Below are 15469 nucleotides of genomic sequence, written 5' to 3'. Positions count from 1 at the left end.
TGTCTGATCTTATGGTCCTTATTTATAGCTCTGCTATTAGTAACACTTACTATTCTGTTCGCTAATTTTTTTTTTTGTTCTATTGATTTTTTTCTTTTACAACAACAGGTTTTACTTTTCAGAATGTACATGCCGTATTTGTTTGGTTAAATGCCACATCTTCAGTAGTAGCTGTGCTTGAACATTGCCACAATCGATTTTTAAACTATGAACTTAAACAGCAGTCAAGTTTGAGCTCATAGTTTGAGCTTTTAGTTTGAGCTCATTCGAACATAGTAACCGCATTGATTTTGGAATAAACGTTAACCAAGTGAATATGGTACTTGACATAATCTGTTGGGCTTGTTAAGCTGTATTATGTAAGCAAGCAAAGTCATCAGTCACCACTGTTAACCTGGCTGCAGTAGAGTAATAGAACTATAAATACAGGTATTTAAAATGCATCAGTTATGCTTCTTCCGTCCTAGCTGTTTTTATTATTTCACAGTGAACTATTTAAAAGTGACATGATAGTATAAATGAGAGAACACGAAAACAATTATGTTGAATCTGTTGTAGTGTATAGGTGTGTATAAACAATGCTGGAATCACCATAGCAACTACTATTGTATTGAATAAACTGACCAATTCAAGCATGACTGATTGTGTACACTGTAAAGAATAGGTGAATGTATTGTGGACAATGGGTACTCTAGCCTTATGCTGATAATCTGATAGACCATTGAGATGCCAACCATTGAGATGCCAACCATGGCTTGTATGTAGCTATGGAATTGGCAGGCTTTAGCTAGTGTTGTCTAAATTTTTGGCAGTCATTTTTATTTTCAAAACTGAAATGAATATTAAATAGAGCGACCTACCTGAAGATTTGAAGGGCATTATTTAGAGTTCGATCAGTGTGAATGTCATCTTTAAAAATGGCTGGTAAATTTGAACCAGTCAGCTGTGTTCTAGAATGCTTACTTAACTGTATAGATTGTGTTTGCTTACCATAGTCAATACGAGGTCACAAGACACACCAACTTTTTTTGTATGTTGATTTGCAGTATTTCAAGCAGCTGTGTGTATTGTTTGCTGCAGTATTCAATAGCAACAAGATGTAGACATGCTGTTGAAATCTTGTTGTGTTTGTGTATTATTGCAGCTAAAATTCCATATTTAGTCACGATAAGTTCTTTGTTATATAAAATCTGCACATCATTAGTGAGACTGATACAAAGCCATAGCAACAGTTTGAACCAACACCTAACAACTGGCTGATATTGCTTTATATGGGAATTTTAGTAGTTTTGAAGACTTTGTAAAAAAAAAAAACCATTAGTAAATCTATTGACTTGTTGTGTAAACACTGAATTTGTGTTCTTGAGTATCATGCTTTTTAAGTTTTGTGATTAGTGTTTGAGTCAAAAGCCAAGAGTTTTACTAAGGCAGGGTGGCCGAGTGGTCTAAGGCGCTGGCTTTAGGCACCAGCCACTTTGGTGGCGTGTGTTCGAATCCCACTCCTGTCATATTTTTCTTTATTTTGTTGGGTATGCACATTTTGTTTAATGATAAACATTTTCATTTTTTTTTTGTTTTTTTACCAGGTCTATATGAGGTACTGTACGTATCACACAACAATACACTTTTTTTCACCATTTTAAAATCTCCATAGGCATGTACTGGCAAGTTCAGTCCAATATTTCAGTGGCTCTACTTTGACAGTCTGGAAAGCCTGCAGGAGGGAAACATTGAGTTGCCTGAAGCCGATGTGGCACCATGCAACAGTCGTTATGATGGACAGATAGCCGTATTTGGTAATGAGTTCCAGAAGAAGCTAGGTAACTTGAAATATTTCCTGGTAAGTTGAGGATTAAGTAATGTTGTGTCTCGCTACTTTTACTCTACACATACACACAGATATATGATTACTAATGGTTGGAAGTCCCAGTTGTTTATCACTTAAAATGTGTGCAATCATTAATGTGTCTGGCGTATGGGTGTATGGTACACATGAAGAGAAATTAAAGCCATTTTATGACTTGTTGATTGGATAATCTTTTTGCTTTGTCTGGATTTCTTGTTTATGTTGGATACAGTTGATATCTACTAACAACAATTGCTATCAATTTCTTATGTGCCAATCGTTTTTGCCTTGTACAGTCTGTAGTATTGGGAAGCTACTTCTACGATACCTTGATATTAACACAGTATACAGTATATGGCTATGTGAATAGTACCCTGAACCCTTGAGTATACTAGTTCTCACTGTACTCAGGTTGGTGCTGGAGCTATTGGTTGTGAAATGTTGAAGAATTATGCCATGATGGGTGTAGCATGTGGAGCTGATGGGAAAGTGTTTGTGACTGATATGGACAGTATTGAGAAGAGTAACCTGAACAGGCAGTTCTTATTCCGTCCTGGAGATGTGCAGGTGTGTTGTGTGTGTGTGTGTGTGTGTGGTACTTGCCTGGAAATCACTTAATGCTCAATTATGTCCAGTTGCTGTTGTTTCCTTGAGTAAGAAACTTGCTCCTGTCTACATGTACATACACTGTATACCCAGCTGTTAAGGGACCTGATGTCATCGGGTAGCCAATTGAGGTGGGGCTTCAGGTGCCTACAATTTTGCAGTCAGCAGGGTACCAGCCCAAAGGATTTGCTGCACTAACTAGTTGAGCTTGAGTAGTGCACAGGTGGTCCAGTGTTTCTTTTGGTAGGGATGACCATGTATACATCAGCCTGGACTTTGCCTTCTGTTTTGAGTGTGTATGCATGGTGTGTTTGTATAATATTTGTACAAACATCCAGATAACTTACTTACTGTGCTTGATTAATTCTACAGAAAATGAAGAGTGAAGTTGCTGCTAGAGCTATCAAACAAATGAATCCTGGTATCAACGTGATCGCTCATCAGAACAGGGTTGGTCCTGAAACTGAGGGTATCCTTGTGTGATTATTGTCAGTTGATAAGATATCTTTGTGTGTGTACATGCCTAGTTGTGTACACTGCATAACACATGCATGTGTAGTTGTGTGTGTGTGTGCAGTGTGTATGCAGGCATATGAAATCATGAGTGATGGCAGTGTTGTATGTACATGTGTGTACAGTTTGTAGTTTGCTGTGTTTGAATGAAACATGGGTGGGTGACTGTTAATAGTGTGAATCTATCCACAGTACTGTATGGATCACCCAGTAACTGCTCAGCAGTGTCTAGTAGTGTATGAAGTGCTCTACCAGTTGCTGCAGTGAAGCCATGTTAGTTGACCTCTGTGATAATTAGCAACATCACCATGATGTGGGTTAATGAGGTCATATAGTAGCTGGTCACCATGGTGATGTGTGACATACATGGTCATATGATCTTGGTTGGCTACTAATTATCCAATCAGTTCACTGATGTCATGTCATCATTTGAACTAGTAGGAGGTTAATTTCCTTTATCTGGTGTGATTCTGTGTTATTAACATTTCTACAGTATGACAGGAAATTTCGACTAAAGAAAACTTTGACGAATTAGACAAATTGGTTAAATTTTAATTTGTCAAAGCTGATCAATTGTGAGCAGAGGATATGCGCACTAATTATTTGAAAGAAAAATGATCGATTACAGTAGTGCGGCGGCGCTTTCCAAAAAAAGTTGATGGTGAACGACTATTGAAATTTTGTGAAAATCCCACACAAAAGTATGGGTAGCGAATGCGGCTCAGACTATAACTCACCACTAATGCTACAGGCAGGCTTTCTCTCGCCAGGTGTGCTACCTCCTAGGTAGAAGAAATCACCTCTCCATAAGAAACGCTGATAACTTCACTCAGACTATAACTCGCCACTAACACTACAGGCTCGCCAGTTATACTATCTCCTGGGTAGAAGAAATCACCACTCTGTAAGAATCACTGATACTGCCATGCTATGAATCAATTTGCGCTTCATTCACCGTCAAAAGATCACGTGCTTATTAGAATGTTTTCGGTATGCATATCCTCTATTGTGACTTGGTAATAGGCAAGTGTGTAGTGTGTGGTGTGTGCATATGGTTGGCAGATTATAATTTTGATAAAAATCTGTTGTACACCATAGGCTGGAAATTTTTGGTTGAAAAATTTCATGGCTGAATTATCAACTTGGATAGCTTAAGACTTATTTACTTGTGAATAAAAGAGTCGTGTAAAATCATTATTTCAGCATCTTTAGACAGAAGAAAATATCTCCCTGGCTAGTGGTTTTTACTGGTCACTTAGCAACCTTACATCACACTGGATGCCATGTTGACCCAACAATTGATTGCCACATGTGACCAATACATTATCATATCCTTCCTTATTTGGTTATAAACAGTAAAAAGAAACCCTTGGCAGTATGGTGCTTTTCTCTGTGTTTGTATTAGTTGTGTAATCTTTGGGACCAGGAGCAGTCAAGGTGCTTCATCTCAGATCAAATACACCTTCCCTTTGTTTATTTGGCTTTTATTTGTGTAATGTTTGTAGTACTTTGTACACATGTGCTTCAAAGGTTTGTATGAAACTCTTGCATCCGAATTTGTATGGTTTGAATAAAATTTATCCTCACCAATCCTGACATGTAGAGGTGATAGTGTTGATGGTAAAGACTTCTTTCTGTAGTACAAGTGACTCCACAGTGCACAAGTCCACACATATGCTTTTGAAATCAGGAGTGAAGCCTTCAGAAATAATATATACTATGTTTATCTGAAGTACTATTCACCCCCTTGGTTGTGTAATGGTCTAGAAAGTAGAAATGCATGTGGGAGTGAATAAAAAAGTTATCAGTACCATGTGTACTCCATCTCAAGTAGTGTAGTGAGTGACAATGGTAGGATGTACATACACACTTACACAAGATACAAGATACAAACATACAAAGGTGTGGTAGTATGGTAGTAATGATATATCAAACAAAACACTGATTTGTTTTACAACATTGCTTATTTCAACATAGGCAGGTGGTCTGTAGGCACCTACAAACACAGTGTACCCACACACTTCAAGAACATTACTATGTATGGTGTTGTGAACACCAAACTAAAATGTTTGATACACTTTTTACCAGCCACACAGCAGCCCTTCAGGAGCCTTGTCTAATCTGTGGTCAGTATTGCTGGCTGTTGATACCTGTAGGAGTAGTGTGGTTAGTATTGGTTGTGATAGCATCCCTCTGCTGTGTGTGGTAGGTAGTTTATGGTTTACAGGTTGTAGTTGATTAACAAGTTATTCACTAACTCAATGGAGGAGTGAGCTTGATCATCCTACAAGCTTGTTGGAAGTCTTTAATCTAATGGTGCCTGCTGATAACACATTGAATTAGTGTGCAGGTGCAAGTTAATCATTGCTTGGGTTTTTGTTGCATTAAAACGTACACAGTTTGTAGATATGTTGTGAATGTAGATTGTAGCACGAGTATTGTTGTATCAGTCTTGCTTACTTAGCACATTGTTAGAGGTGGCTTCTGTATTCTTATTGCATACATTTTGAACATGAGGCGGAAGTATTCTTAATCTCAAGCTCAGCTCTCAAAGCGTGTCTTCCAAGCGACAAGACAAAGTTGTAGGGTATAGTCTATGTGTCTAGTAACAAAGGTGTTAGCTAATGTAATAGAAACTGACCATTCAGTGCAGTGTCATTTTCAATGTGTGTCAGTAATTACACCCATACATGTGCTTTGTGCTGACTGAGATTATATATTTCAAGAAACTACAATTTTGGGTATTTGCTATGTGATGTAACCTTGGTGCTGTTAAAATCAAGCATGACACCAGGCAGTTTAATTGGAAAAATAGGTTTCCTGTACTGTGTGATCTTTCAATGAATTCACCATCTTCAGTAGTCTGACCATGTTGCGATTCATGATTATTCAAAAAAATTTTCTACCTGGTGACTGAGAGGTTTGGCAGGAAATGTCATTATGTTGTGTGTATACTGGACTGGCTTTGATAATAGCTAGCTCATTTGCTGATGTGGTATTTGGAGTGTTCTTTCTTATATCTTGAGGTGTGCACAGTTTATTACTTATATAAGTCCTGTTGTAAGGGTTCAAGGTGTACTCCCTTGTGGCAGTGTGTATTCTAAACCCTGGAGGTTGAAAGTACAACCTCCCCAAGTACACATAGCAACTTTCAGTACTCAAAATCATATGTACCAGGAGCAGTGTAATGTCTGTCTGTCTGTCTGACCATCCTTTTGTATACACCCTGGTAGTTTGCAGGCTTTTTTTTTAATGGACTAGTTGATTCTATCAGTGTAGTAATGCATGTAGTCAAGAGTAAATAATGGAAGAGAGAGTATCCCACTGCCATATACTGCATCAAAAATGAGCACATCAAGTAGAGAAGCTGATTTTCTCTTGATGTAATTGATTCTTCAAGCATGTAGAAATTGCCAGCTTACCTTACACAACAACAATTATGACCATTACTTACTGGCAGTCTCATGGTCCATTTATTTCACTAGCTTATCCTGTCAAGATGTGCTGATTCGTGATTCACAGTGTAAACAATTGTTTGCATTATAATCTTGTACATGTGTGTGGTTAGTGTGATCAGGTTAGAGGCCAGTATAGTGCTCTAGTATTGATGACTGTAATGTGCATGTAATGTTTACACACTATTTGTATCATCTGATTGTGTTAGTGTGTTAGTATGGGGGTGATTGACATCCCATATCACTCAGTGATATGGTGCTTGTGTTTTGTAGTGTATGCATATTTGTTATACTTAACTGACACAAGAAATTTACAATGATGCCTTCTTCGAGGCACTTGATGGAGTCACAAATGCTCTGGACAATGTTGATGCTAGTAAGTAACCTTACGTACCATAAACACATGTTTTAAGAAAATGAAAGGTTCTATATCTGATTTGTTATTTTGACATAGATGACAACAGTTAATGCATGCTTGTGGTATTCCAGAACATGTAGTGTATGTAAGTATATGGTGTGTATTGGTGAGTGTTGCCATTGGTTTTCCTTGTTTCAATGATATCCTATCTCTTAACTAACTACCTGTGATATAACATCTATGCCATTTGTAGTACTAGTAATGCTCCCCACATAACATCTATATATGTATGGAAACCTTCACCACATCAAACGCCATCCCTCAGGCAATGTGACTTTGTTGGCTTATCTCTCTCTCTAATAGGAGAAGAAATCTTTTGTTTATTTAGTGTTGTGTGATGTACGCACATGTACAGTGTAAATGTAGAAGTCGTGTATGTATGTTAGTGGTGGTGTCATATTACCAGCTTTTGGCTGTACAAATTAAGAGACTACAGGTATCCTTGTTGCGGAATGGCTTTTGGTTAGTTTGAAGTTTACTGTTTTACGACTTCTAAAGAAATCTGTCTCTACAGTAACTTTCGAGGTGTTCAGATCAGAGCACTTAAAGAGACTATACACATGTATTTCTTGTTGTGGAATGGCTTTTGAGGTTCAGTATTTTAAGTCTTCTGGAGAAGTGTGTCTCTCCAGTAATGTTTATAGTCCCACTTGCAGAGTATAGTACAAGCTAAGTTTATAGGAATCTTAAATTCTTCAAATGCAGCATATGTGTTTCCAAGAACACCGAGACATCTGTTCCTATTTTTTAGCATCCTAGGAATTACAATTGTTCACTGACACACTTGTACACTATTCCTACAGGGAACTACATGGACAGGAGGTGTGTGTTCTACTGCAAGCCATTGTTAGAGTCAGGTACACTGGGTACTAAGGGGAACACACAAGTTGTCCTGCCCCACAAGACTGAGAGTTACTCCTCCACTCAAGACCCTCCTGACAAGCAAATACCAATTTGTACCCTGAAGAACTTCCCAAATGAAATTCACCATACACTACAGGTATATAGCACGTGTGTCTTATATTAGGAGTGATTTATGAGATCAGCATCTTCGTGCTTACATGTGTGAACTTGTTAGTTGCTAAAATGATGAAGGGTGGTGTAGGCAAGTGACATTTCTAACAGAGTGTGTGTGATTGAGGGAGTGCTAGATAAACTGTGTTGTGATACTATGCCAGTGACAAACCTGCATAGAACGTGACTGTTCTATTAGAGTGTTTGCTGTTGAAGATAGTGTTTGTTCTATTAGAACAATTTAGCAACTTTAGTTAAGCCAAACAGTTTATATTTTCTGGCCATGTTAGAGTCAGATAGATTAAGGGAAGAACACATGAACTGTATGCTATTATTGCTATTATTCTTACTGTAGTGGGCAAGGGACACTTTTGAAGGACTGTTTGTACAGCCAGCTCAGAATGCTAACCAGCATGCCAGGTTGGTGGTGTGTGTTGTACTAGTATCACTGCTGAAGTTTTTTCCTAGTGATTTGAATTGTTTGTCTCATCTCCATAGTAATCTCCATTTAGAGTTGGTACACACATGATTTATCATATGCTTCTATCCCACTGAAGCCTTACATCAAATTATAAAACTACTGGGAATAGAAGTTTAAAAGACAGTGTGCTGGTATTGTTTACATGGTGAAGCCGTTTAAGTTTATGACGCAACATTACCTAATTGCATGACGTAGAATAATAAAGCAGTGAGTGAAGTTTGTAAAGTGTGCTTTAGTCTTGTAAATGGTATTAACCTACTGCTGTGAAAGCATAGTGAAGTACAGCTGTATGAAATTAATGGTACACAACAACCTGTGTTCATGTATTGCAACCAAGTAAGTGGTCAGACCGCTACCAGTGATTGTCATGAGGTGCCTGTTTATCGTCTGCTACAGTGTTGTGCAGCTGGGAAAACGTATTAGCAAGAGTTAGTAATAAGAGAGGAGAGTGTCTAACGCTGTATAGGCTTGTAATAGACGATTGCGCAGAAGTCAAACGGCTTCCTTTCCGTGTAACGTATAGGCTTCTAGTATTTGTTCGTTTCCTTACCGCAATTAGTTTAGCCGCACCGTGATGAATCCTCGAGACTATTCGAAGACTGAACTAAAGACTGAGCTCTATGTACAGGGAACAGTGCTCCATCAATTGAAGAATGCTCAAAGGTAGGGTAACATGGCGATGCAGTGAAAATTCGAAGCGATACTCCGCCTTTGGTTCAGTGTTTATTGGTTCTCAGACGCTCTCCCCCAGAGTTATCTTCGAGGTTAACAGCCACACTTCTTTATGCAACAGGGCGATGCTCTTCGTGGTGAACTTGAACATCGAGTTGAACGCCCGCCCTTGTGTCTGGGATAGCCTTTGTGGTTAAATGAGAAAATATACTAGCCAGTCTGTATGTTACGCGGAAAAGAAGCCGTTTAACTTCTACGCAATCATCTGTTACAGGACTATACGGTGTTACACACTCTCCTCTCTTATTATTATTAACTCTTGGTATTAGACTATATCTTACGTGATTAGCTAGTGATGTACAAGCGTGGATCCTACCATTCCTGGTATATATTTGCCGTAAGAGTGTGTGTGTGTGTGTGTGTGTGTGTGTAATTCCGGGTATGCTCTAATTTCACTGGCAATGAAATAACTCAGAACTGAATGGCTTCGATACCGACGTACTGTCCCTTTAACCCCAGTAGGTAAGTATCAAAGGCAAGTTGATTTACACATTCAGTTCAATCAAAGGTAGCATGAAGCCATAGTATATCTTAAAACTAAAAGCACAGCACAAATTATAACCAACTTGATGGTATAACAAATATGACGTTACTGTAATTAACACTTCTTTCAGTAATTGTCATGTTAAAGAGTGATGTGCTTCGAAGTGTGGGATAGAAGCCAGTTGCGTACACCTGCACTCGTAGGACATCTTTGTTATTAACACTTTGGCCTCGGCTTCGCCTCAGCCTCAGGTTGATAACAACGATATCCTACTTGTGGTGGGGTTTAACTATAACTTAACCCATTCACAACCAAATTGTCAGGGACCACTGGCTGAATTGCCAAATCGCATCATACTAACCGTCCAATACACAGAACTAGTAACCATATATCTAAATACTTGCTATAAACTAAGGAGATGGACTGTGTTGTTTTTGTTTACAAAACAGTAACCACAACAAAGTTACCAAACAGAAAAGTCTAAACTTCAGTGAAAACCAGCCCAAACAAACAATGGAACTATTTACAAAGGTGTATTATACTCCAAAGAACTATTCTATATAGTTTACTTACAGTGTGATCCGGTTTCTTCATGATTTGTCCCATTTCCCATTTTGCTGTTGTGCATGCGTAAATGCACTCGTGTCCACCATGCCATGTCTGGGATAAAGTAGTTGACTATCGACTTTACCTGTCTCCACTTTACGTTATTACATAACAAGCATGCACTAGTCTTGGAAGGATCCGGTTATCCCAGAAATGGGACCTCTATGGGCATGTCCGTTTTAGTTTTAGCGCATCTTGCTATGAAACATGTCTTACAAGTTATAGCGATGCCATAGTATATTCTATGAGTGAGTTATGATGCCATGCCACCATATGGCCATGTGGCGGCAGTGGCTGTTAATGGGTTATAATAGTATTACTGTTAGTTTTGTGATTACCTGCCTTGGTCTGTATGCCATTTAAACTAAAGGCTAATGATTTCATTGGCTATAGTACTTTCTACTGTATTTAAATACCGTGGCCATCCACCTTAGTAGTTGGATCACCACAACTACTATTGCTCACAGTTAGAATACAGCTACATTGGCCGACTTTTGTTTCCTAATATGTAGTGGTGATGTAATTCTGCATCGTACACCATCACGCATCATGTGACCCCCACACACGATCAGTGTGTAATAGTGATGCTACAACATGTCACACTATCAAGCAGTGACTTGTATAACTAATAGTGTCTACAAGTCTCATGGAATAGTGTACATTAACCATCCCTCACTAGCTGTGTGTTCAGTGATGATGTAGTGTTTCTAAATTTCATTGGCTTATTGTGCACAAGGACACTCTCTTTTAATCCAGCCTGATTGTGTTTACGCAAGACTATGACTGTTACAGGAAAAAAAAAAGTTGCTAAGATCTTTTTTTTTGTATACACTGTATGTGTAGTAGTGAAAAAGTGTACATCCTTTACTGAATTTTCAATATCATTTAGTGATCCCAAGTTTATTTCTAAGACAATGAAGCAGAGTGGAATGCAGTCGGTTAGTGCACCAATTTATTAGAGTAACACATACTGATATATGGTGTGCATAGATGGAGATACTCCAGCAGCTCAAGTCCAGTATAGTCAACAAGCCGGGATCATTTGATGATTGTATAGCATGGGCTCGTAATCAGTTCCAAGAATATTACTACAATACCATCTCTCAATTGTTGTTTAACTTCCCAGCAGATCATGTGAGCAGTAAACTAAATACCACAATCAATTGTAATAATGTTATCCTCCTCAGGTAACCTCATCTGGTCAACCATTCTGGAGTGGTCCCAAAAGATGCCCCAAACCAATTATTTTTGACCCCACTGAGGTAATGTCAAATGCACATTATATTAGTGAAGTTTGCCACTACCTGAAATATAACATTCTTTTTCATGGCAGTACTCCCATTAGTACATGTCTTCTTATCACTGTAGACTTTACACATGGACTTTATAGTGTCTGCATCAATATTATTTGCTAAGATTTATGGGATAAAACGTAAGTTTACCACTGTGATTGGAATTATAGTCACATTTGTACAGTACAACCCTGTGGCTTGTTTTGCACAGAGGGAAAGTTTGACAAATCAAGCAATTGTTGAAATTTGACAAAGCATGTGCCGTGTTTCATTAAACACTGCATGTTAACTTGTGTGCCATATGCCATTGCATATAGCTATGTGACCTGAAAACCAGCCGTTTTTGCAAAATTCTATTTGCCATAAAACTATATTGAAATACACTGGGTAAAAAATTTACGTACGCTTTAATCGTGTTGATATGCATGGAAATTAAACTCAAATCAATAAAATCTATACACCTATGGATTTGCCTGTTTATGTAGAGTAAGAAAATCGTTGCTTTGTGTTAGCAAAGCAAGGGATACGTGAGTTATGGGTGCTTATTTATGATGCAGTAAAAACAGTGTTCACCATCGTCATTCATTTCTTTGTTGGAATGGCCTTCTTTGTCAACCTGGAGGAGTGCAGGGAAAGCACTATACTTTGATTGATTTGCCAGTTCATGGTGCACAAATTGAGCCAAGTCCCATCTTTGTAGCTTGTTTCAATCGTGAGTTATGATCGATTATCTAAGCGCCTGTAAATTATTTCCCGTATTGTTGCTGTACAAATCAGTTTGTCACTGTTCCAGCTGTCAAGCGCTATAACTCCCAAGACCATTCATCACAAAAGGCTGAAACTTTGGCTGTCCACTCTTGTTACTATAGATTACAGAGATGCAATAAAATGGAATTTGTGGAATGTATGAAAACGGCCAGTTTTTGCTCAGTCAGTCACATATAAGTACTAGTAGTTAGTACTAACTACAAGCTCAGTTTATATCCCTCTGGAATAGTGGATATAGGATCACTCATGTTTTATTTGAACTACATTTGAGGACACCACAATGTGTACTTCAAGCTCAGTACAGTTGATTAGGGATTCGCCGATTATGCTGGCATAATAATGAGCATAATAGGTGTCTGAAAGCATTGAGCATAATGCTAGCATAATAGGCAGAACATTGTGCATGGCCATAAATTCTTGCTTATCAAAATACATATCACAGTAAAAGATTATAGAACAGTCAGAAAATGATCAGACAGCTGACTGTTCTATTAGAGCATATCAATCTTTTCTGTGACATGCAGTTTGACAAGCAAGGATTTAGACTACTTCAGCAACTATTTTTCCATTAAGTGCAAATTTACTAGAAAAACATAAGAACTGAGGTATCAAGCATAATTTAAGCACGATAGGTAAATATTGAGCATTAATTTAAGCATAATAGGCATAGAGAGTTTTCATCGCGTGAGCAAAAATTACGTAATTCGTTTAATATGCCATATTGGAGCACCACTGCTGCTTTACTTGTGGAACAATGCCTTTATAATGTCTGGAGCAGCAAATATTATTTTGTCGTCGTATGTAAGTAGTTTACCAGATGAAGCGAAGTCTCGTTACTTTAGACAAGGTCAGAATAATTGGTAGAATCGATCCTTTCTGTACCACTACGCTTGGACGTCTAGAACGGAGTGACGATTGTCCTCCTGTGGACGCTTGTGACTTGTTGTCGTATTTGGTGCTTAGGACTAGCTTTATAACAACAGAACAGTTTGTAGCAAGAAAGGGACATGAGGCATACAATCAATTTGTGTGTGGCTGGGTAAAAGAAGTAGTGACATACAAGGCTGTTGGAAAAATTGTTACAACTGGAAGGGTGAGAAATGCTGCTTGCACAAGACTGTAATGCATGTGTAATGAAAGGGTGTGTAGTATTATTGTGTTGCTGTCATTTAGGTATTTCACTCCCAACGATTGAGTGACACTGCCTTGAAGTGTTGGTTGATAATAGAACAAGATAGTCAATTATGTTGTGCCCACTGCAACTGCATGGCAGGGCTTGGTGAAGTATGTACTCATGTAGCTGCTGTGCTGTTCTACTTAGAAGCACTAAACAGAATCGAAGGAGGGAGGACCTGTACTGATGGTCAATGTGCTTGGATATTGCCATCTTCACTTAAATCGGCACAGTACGTACCTATCAAGGATATTGATTTTACTTCTGCCCGAGGTAAAAAGCGGAAGCTAGATGTCATGGTTGATTGGTGTGATAGTCCAAAAGAAGTGCAGAAGTCCAAAGAAGGCACAAGATCAACAGATGATGAATTAGCACAGCTTTTTAACAATTTGAGTGTTACTGGACCGATGCTTGCTGTGCTATCAGTTGTCCCAGAGCACTCTGATGTATATGTGCTAAAGACGAGCTTGTCAACATTCCCCCAGCCTATCACTTCGCTTCATAAGCCTGAGTATGTCACCCTTGAATATGACAATTTACTTGATGTGTGTGAAAGTGTTTCTCTTACTGTTACCAATGAAATGGCTGAGCAGGTTGAGGCACAAACAAGACTACAAGCGAATTCCAAACTTTGGTATAAATATCAAGCAGGAAGAGTTACTGCTTCCAATGTGAAAGTAGTATGCCACACGGATAGTACAAATCCATCAAAGAGCCTTATTAAAAGAATCTGTTATCCCGAGTTGTTTGCATTTGACAGCCCACAAACAGATTGGGGGCGAAAACACAAGCAACTTGGATGAGAGGAGTATGTGAAGGCTGTCAAGAAAGACCATCAAAACTTGCAGGTTTCTGAAAATGGATTGTTTATTAATCCAAGGTGGCCACACATTGGAGCTTCACCTGATGGTATTGTACAGTGTGACTGCTGTGACAAGCATGTACTTGAGATCAAGTGTCCTTACAGTCATCGTGAGGATAGCATTGAAGATGCAGTAGCCAATGATAGACAATTTTGTCTGATAAAACAAGGTGATTCATTCCAGAATCATGCATATTATTACCAAGTTCAAACACAAATTTTCGTTTGTGATGTACCATACTGTGATTTTGTTTGCTAACTTTTGACTCTTCCAACAAGAAACCTAGTCTGTACATTGAACATATCGAAAGAAATGAATCATTTTGGGATACCTGTGTGGTGAAGTCTGAAAGGTTCTTCAATACTTGCTTGTTGCCAGAGATTTTAGGGCACTGGTATACAAGTCCAACTGTGCCATTGTCCAAGGACTTAGAAGGGTCATCTACCCAGAGTTATACCAGATTTGGATGGTCAATCAAATGATGGAGATAAAAATTTTGCATTTGTAATGGTCCAGATGAGGGGAAGATGATCTGCTGTGATAGTCACTCTTAAGTGCTTGAAAATGAGTGAGAAATCTATACCAAAAGGCAAATGGTACTGTGCTGATTGTCGAAAGGACAAAAAAGGGAAAGGGAAATCAAGCAAGAGATCTTAGCAACGTTTTTTGTTTTCATGTAAACAATTAATTCTTATCTTGATTGTTCAAATGGTACAACAGACACACATACATTATTTAAGGCACAGCACACTCTAACTATACGGTCAATAGCAGGAATTTCTTCACCAACTCTTTTAGTTACGAAATCAATCCCTGCAATATGGAATTTTTTGGTGAACACAACCAATAACACACTCTACATGAATTCTCACGTTGGCTATTTTCCTGGTGCTTTCTACTTCTGCTGCTGGTAACTGTTGTTTCCCCTTCAGGGATGTGAAGCTGTGCCTGCATCATAGCTACTGACTCAGCTATGTCAAACCCTCTATCTGCTAAAACTATATCGCCAGGTAATAATTTCTTTAAAATGCCACTGTGTTCAGTGAGATGCTTGTCGCTCACTCGACCTCCCCAACATTCTGATACAAATGATACCACTCCCTGAGGTGCAATTCCAAGTAACACTTTGGATGTGTTATGGTGTTTGTAATTGGACCATGTACTAGCATGTGCTGATAAATTTGATGGCCGGTCTATGAATATTTCAAAAAAGTCGA

The 15469-nt window shown here is 38.5% G+C and overlaps 1 protein-coding gene and 1 non-coding gene across 3 annotated transcripts in view; both read left to right on the top strand.

Annotated features, from left to right (window-relative positions):
- Positions 1-15469, top strand: part of LOC136252145 (ubiquitin-like modifier-activating enzyme 1) — a 571137-nt gene that overhangs the window by 5728 nt on the left and 549940 nt on the right. Inside the window, exons 14-23 of one of the 2 annotated variants that reach the window (XM_066044536.1) lie at positions 1655-1840; positions 2258-2413; positions 2825-2921; positions 6728-6796; positions 7642-7838; positions 8208-8272; positions 11045-11093; positions 11146-11289; positions 11343-11417; positions 11524-11587. In XM_066044536.1, the coding sequence (XP_065900608.1) occupies positions 1655-1840; positions 2258-2413; positions 2825-2921; positions 6728-6796; positions 7642-7838; positions 8208-8272; positions 11045-11093; positions 11146-11289; positions 11343-11417; positions 11524-11587 (1102 nt within the window). The remainder of the gene's footprint in view (positions 1-1654; positions 1841-2257; positions 2414-2824; positions 2922-6727; positions 6797-7641; positions 7839-8207; positions 8273-11044; positions 11094-11145; positions 11290-11342; positions 11418-11523; positions 11588-15469) is intronic. The other variant, XM_066044535.1, reaches the window with a different exon arrangement.
- On the top strand, positions 1427-1508 carry Trnal-uag (transfer RNA leucine (anticodon UAG)). Its single transcript has one exon. It is a non-coding gene; the product is annotated as a tRNA-Leu (tRNA).

Source organism: Dysidea avara, chromosome 4 (assembly GCF_963678975.1).
Source record: "Dysidea avara chromosome 4, odDysAvar1.4, whole genome shotgun sequence".
In the NCBI taxonomy this organism is placed as follows: domain Eukaryota; kingdom Metazoa; phylum Porifera; class Demospongiae; order Dictyoceratida; family Dysideidae; genus Dysidea; species Dysidea avara.
Note: the sequence above shows the minus strand (reverse complement) of the source record. Positions and strands in the feature narration are given on the sequence as shown.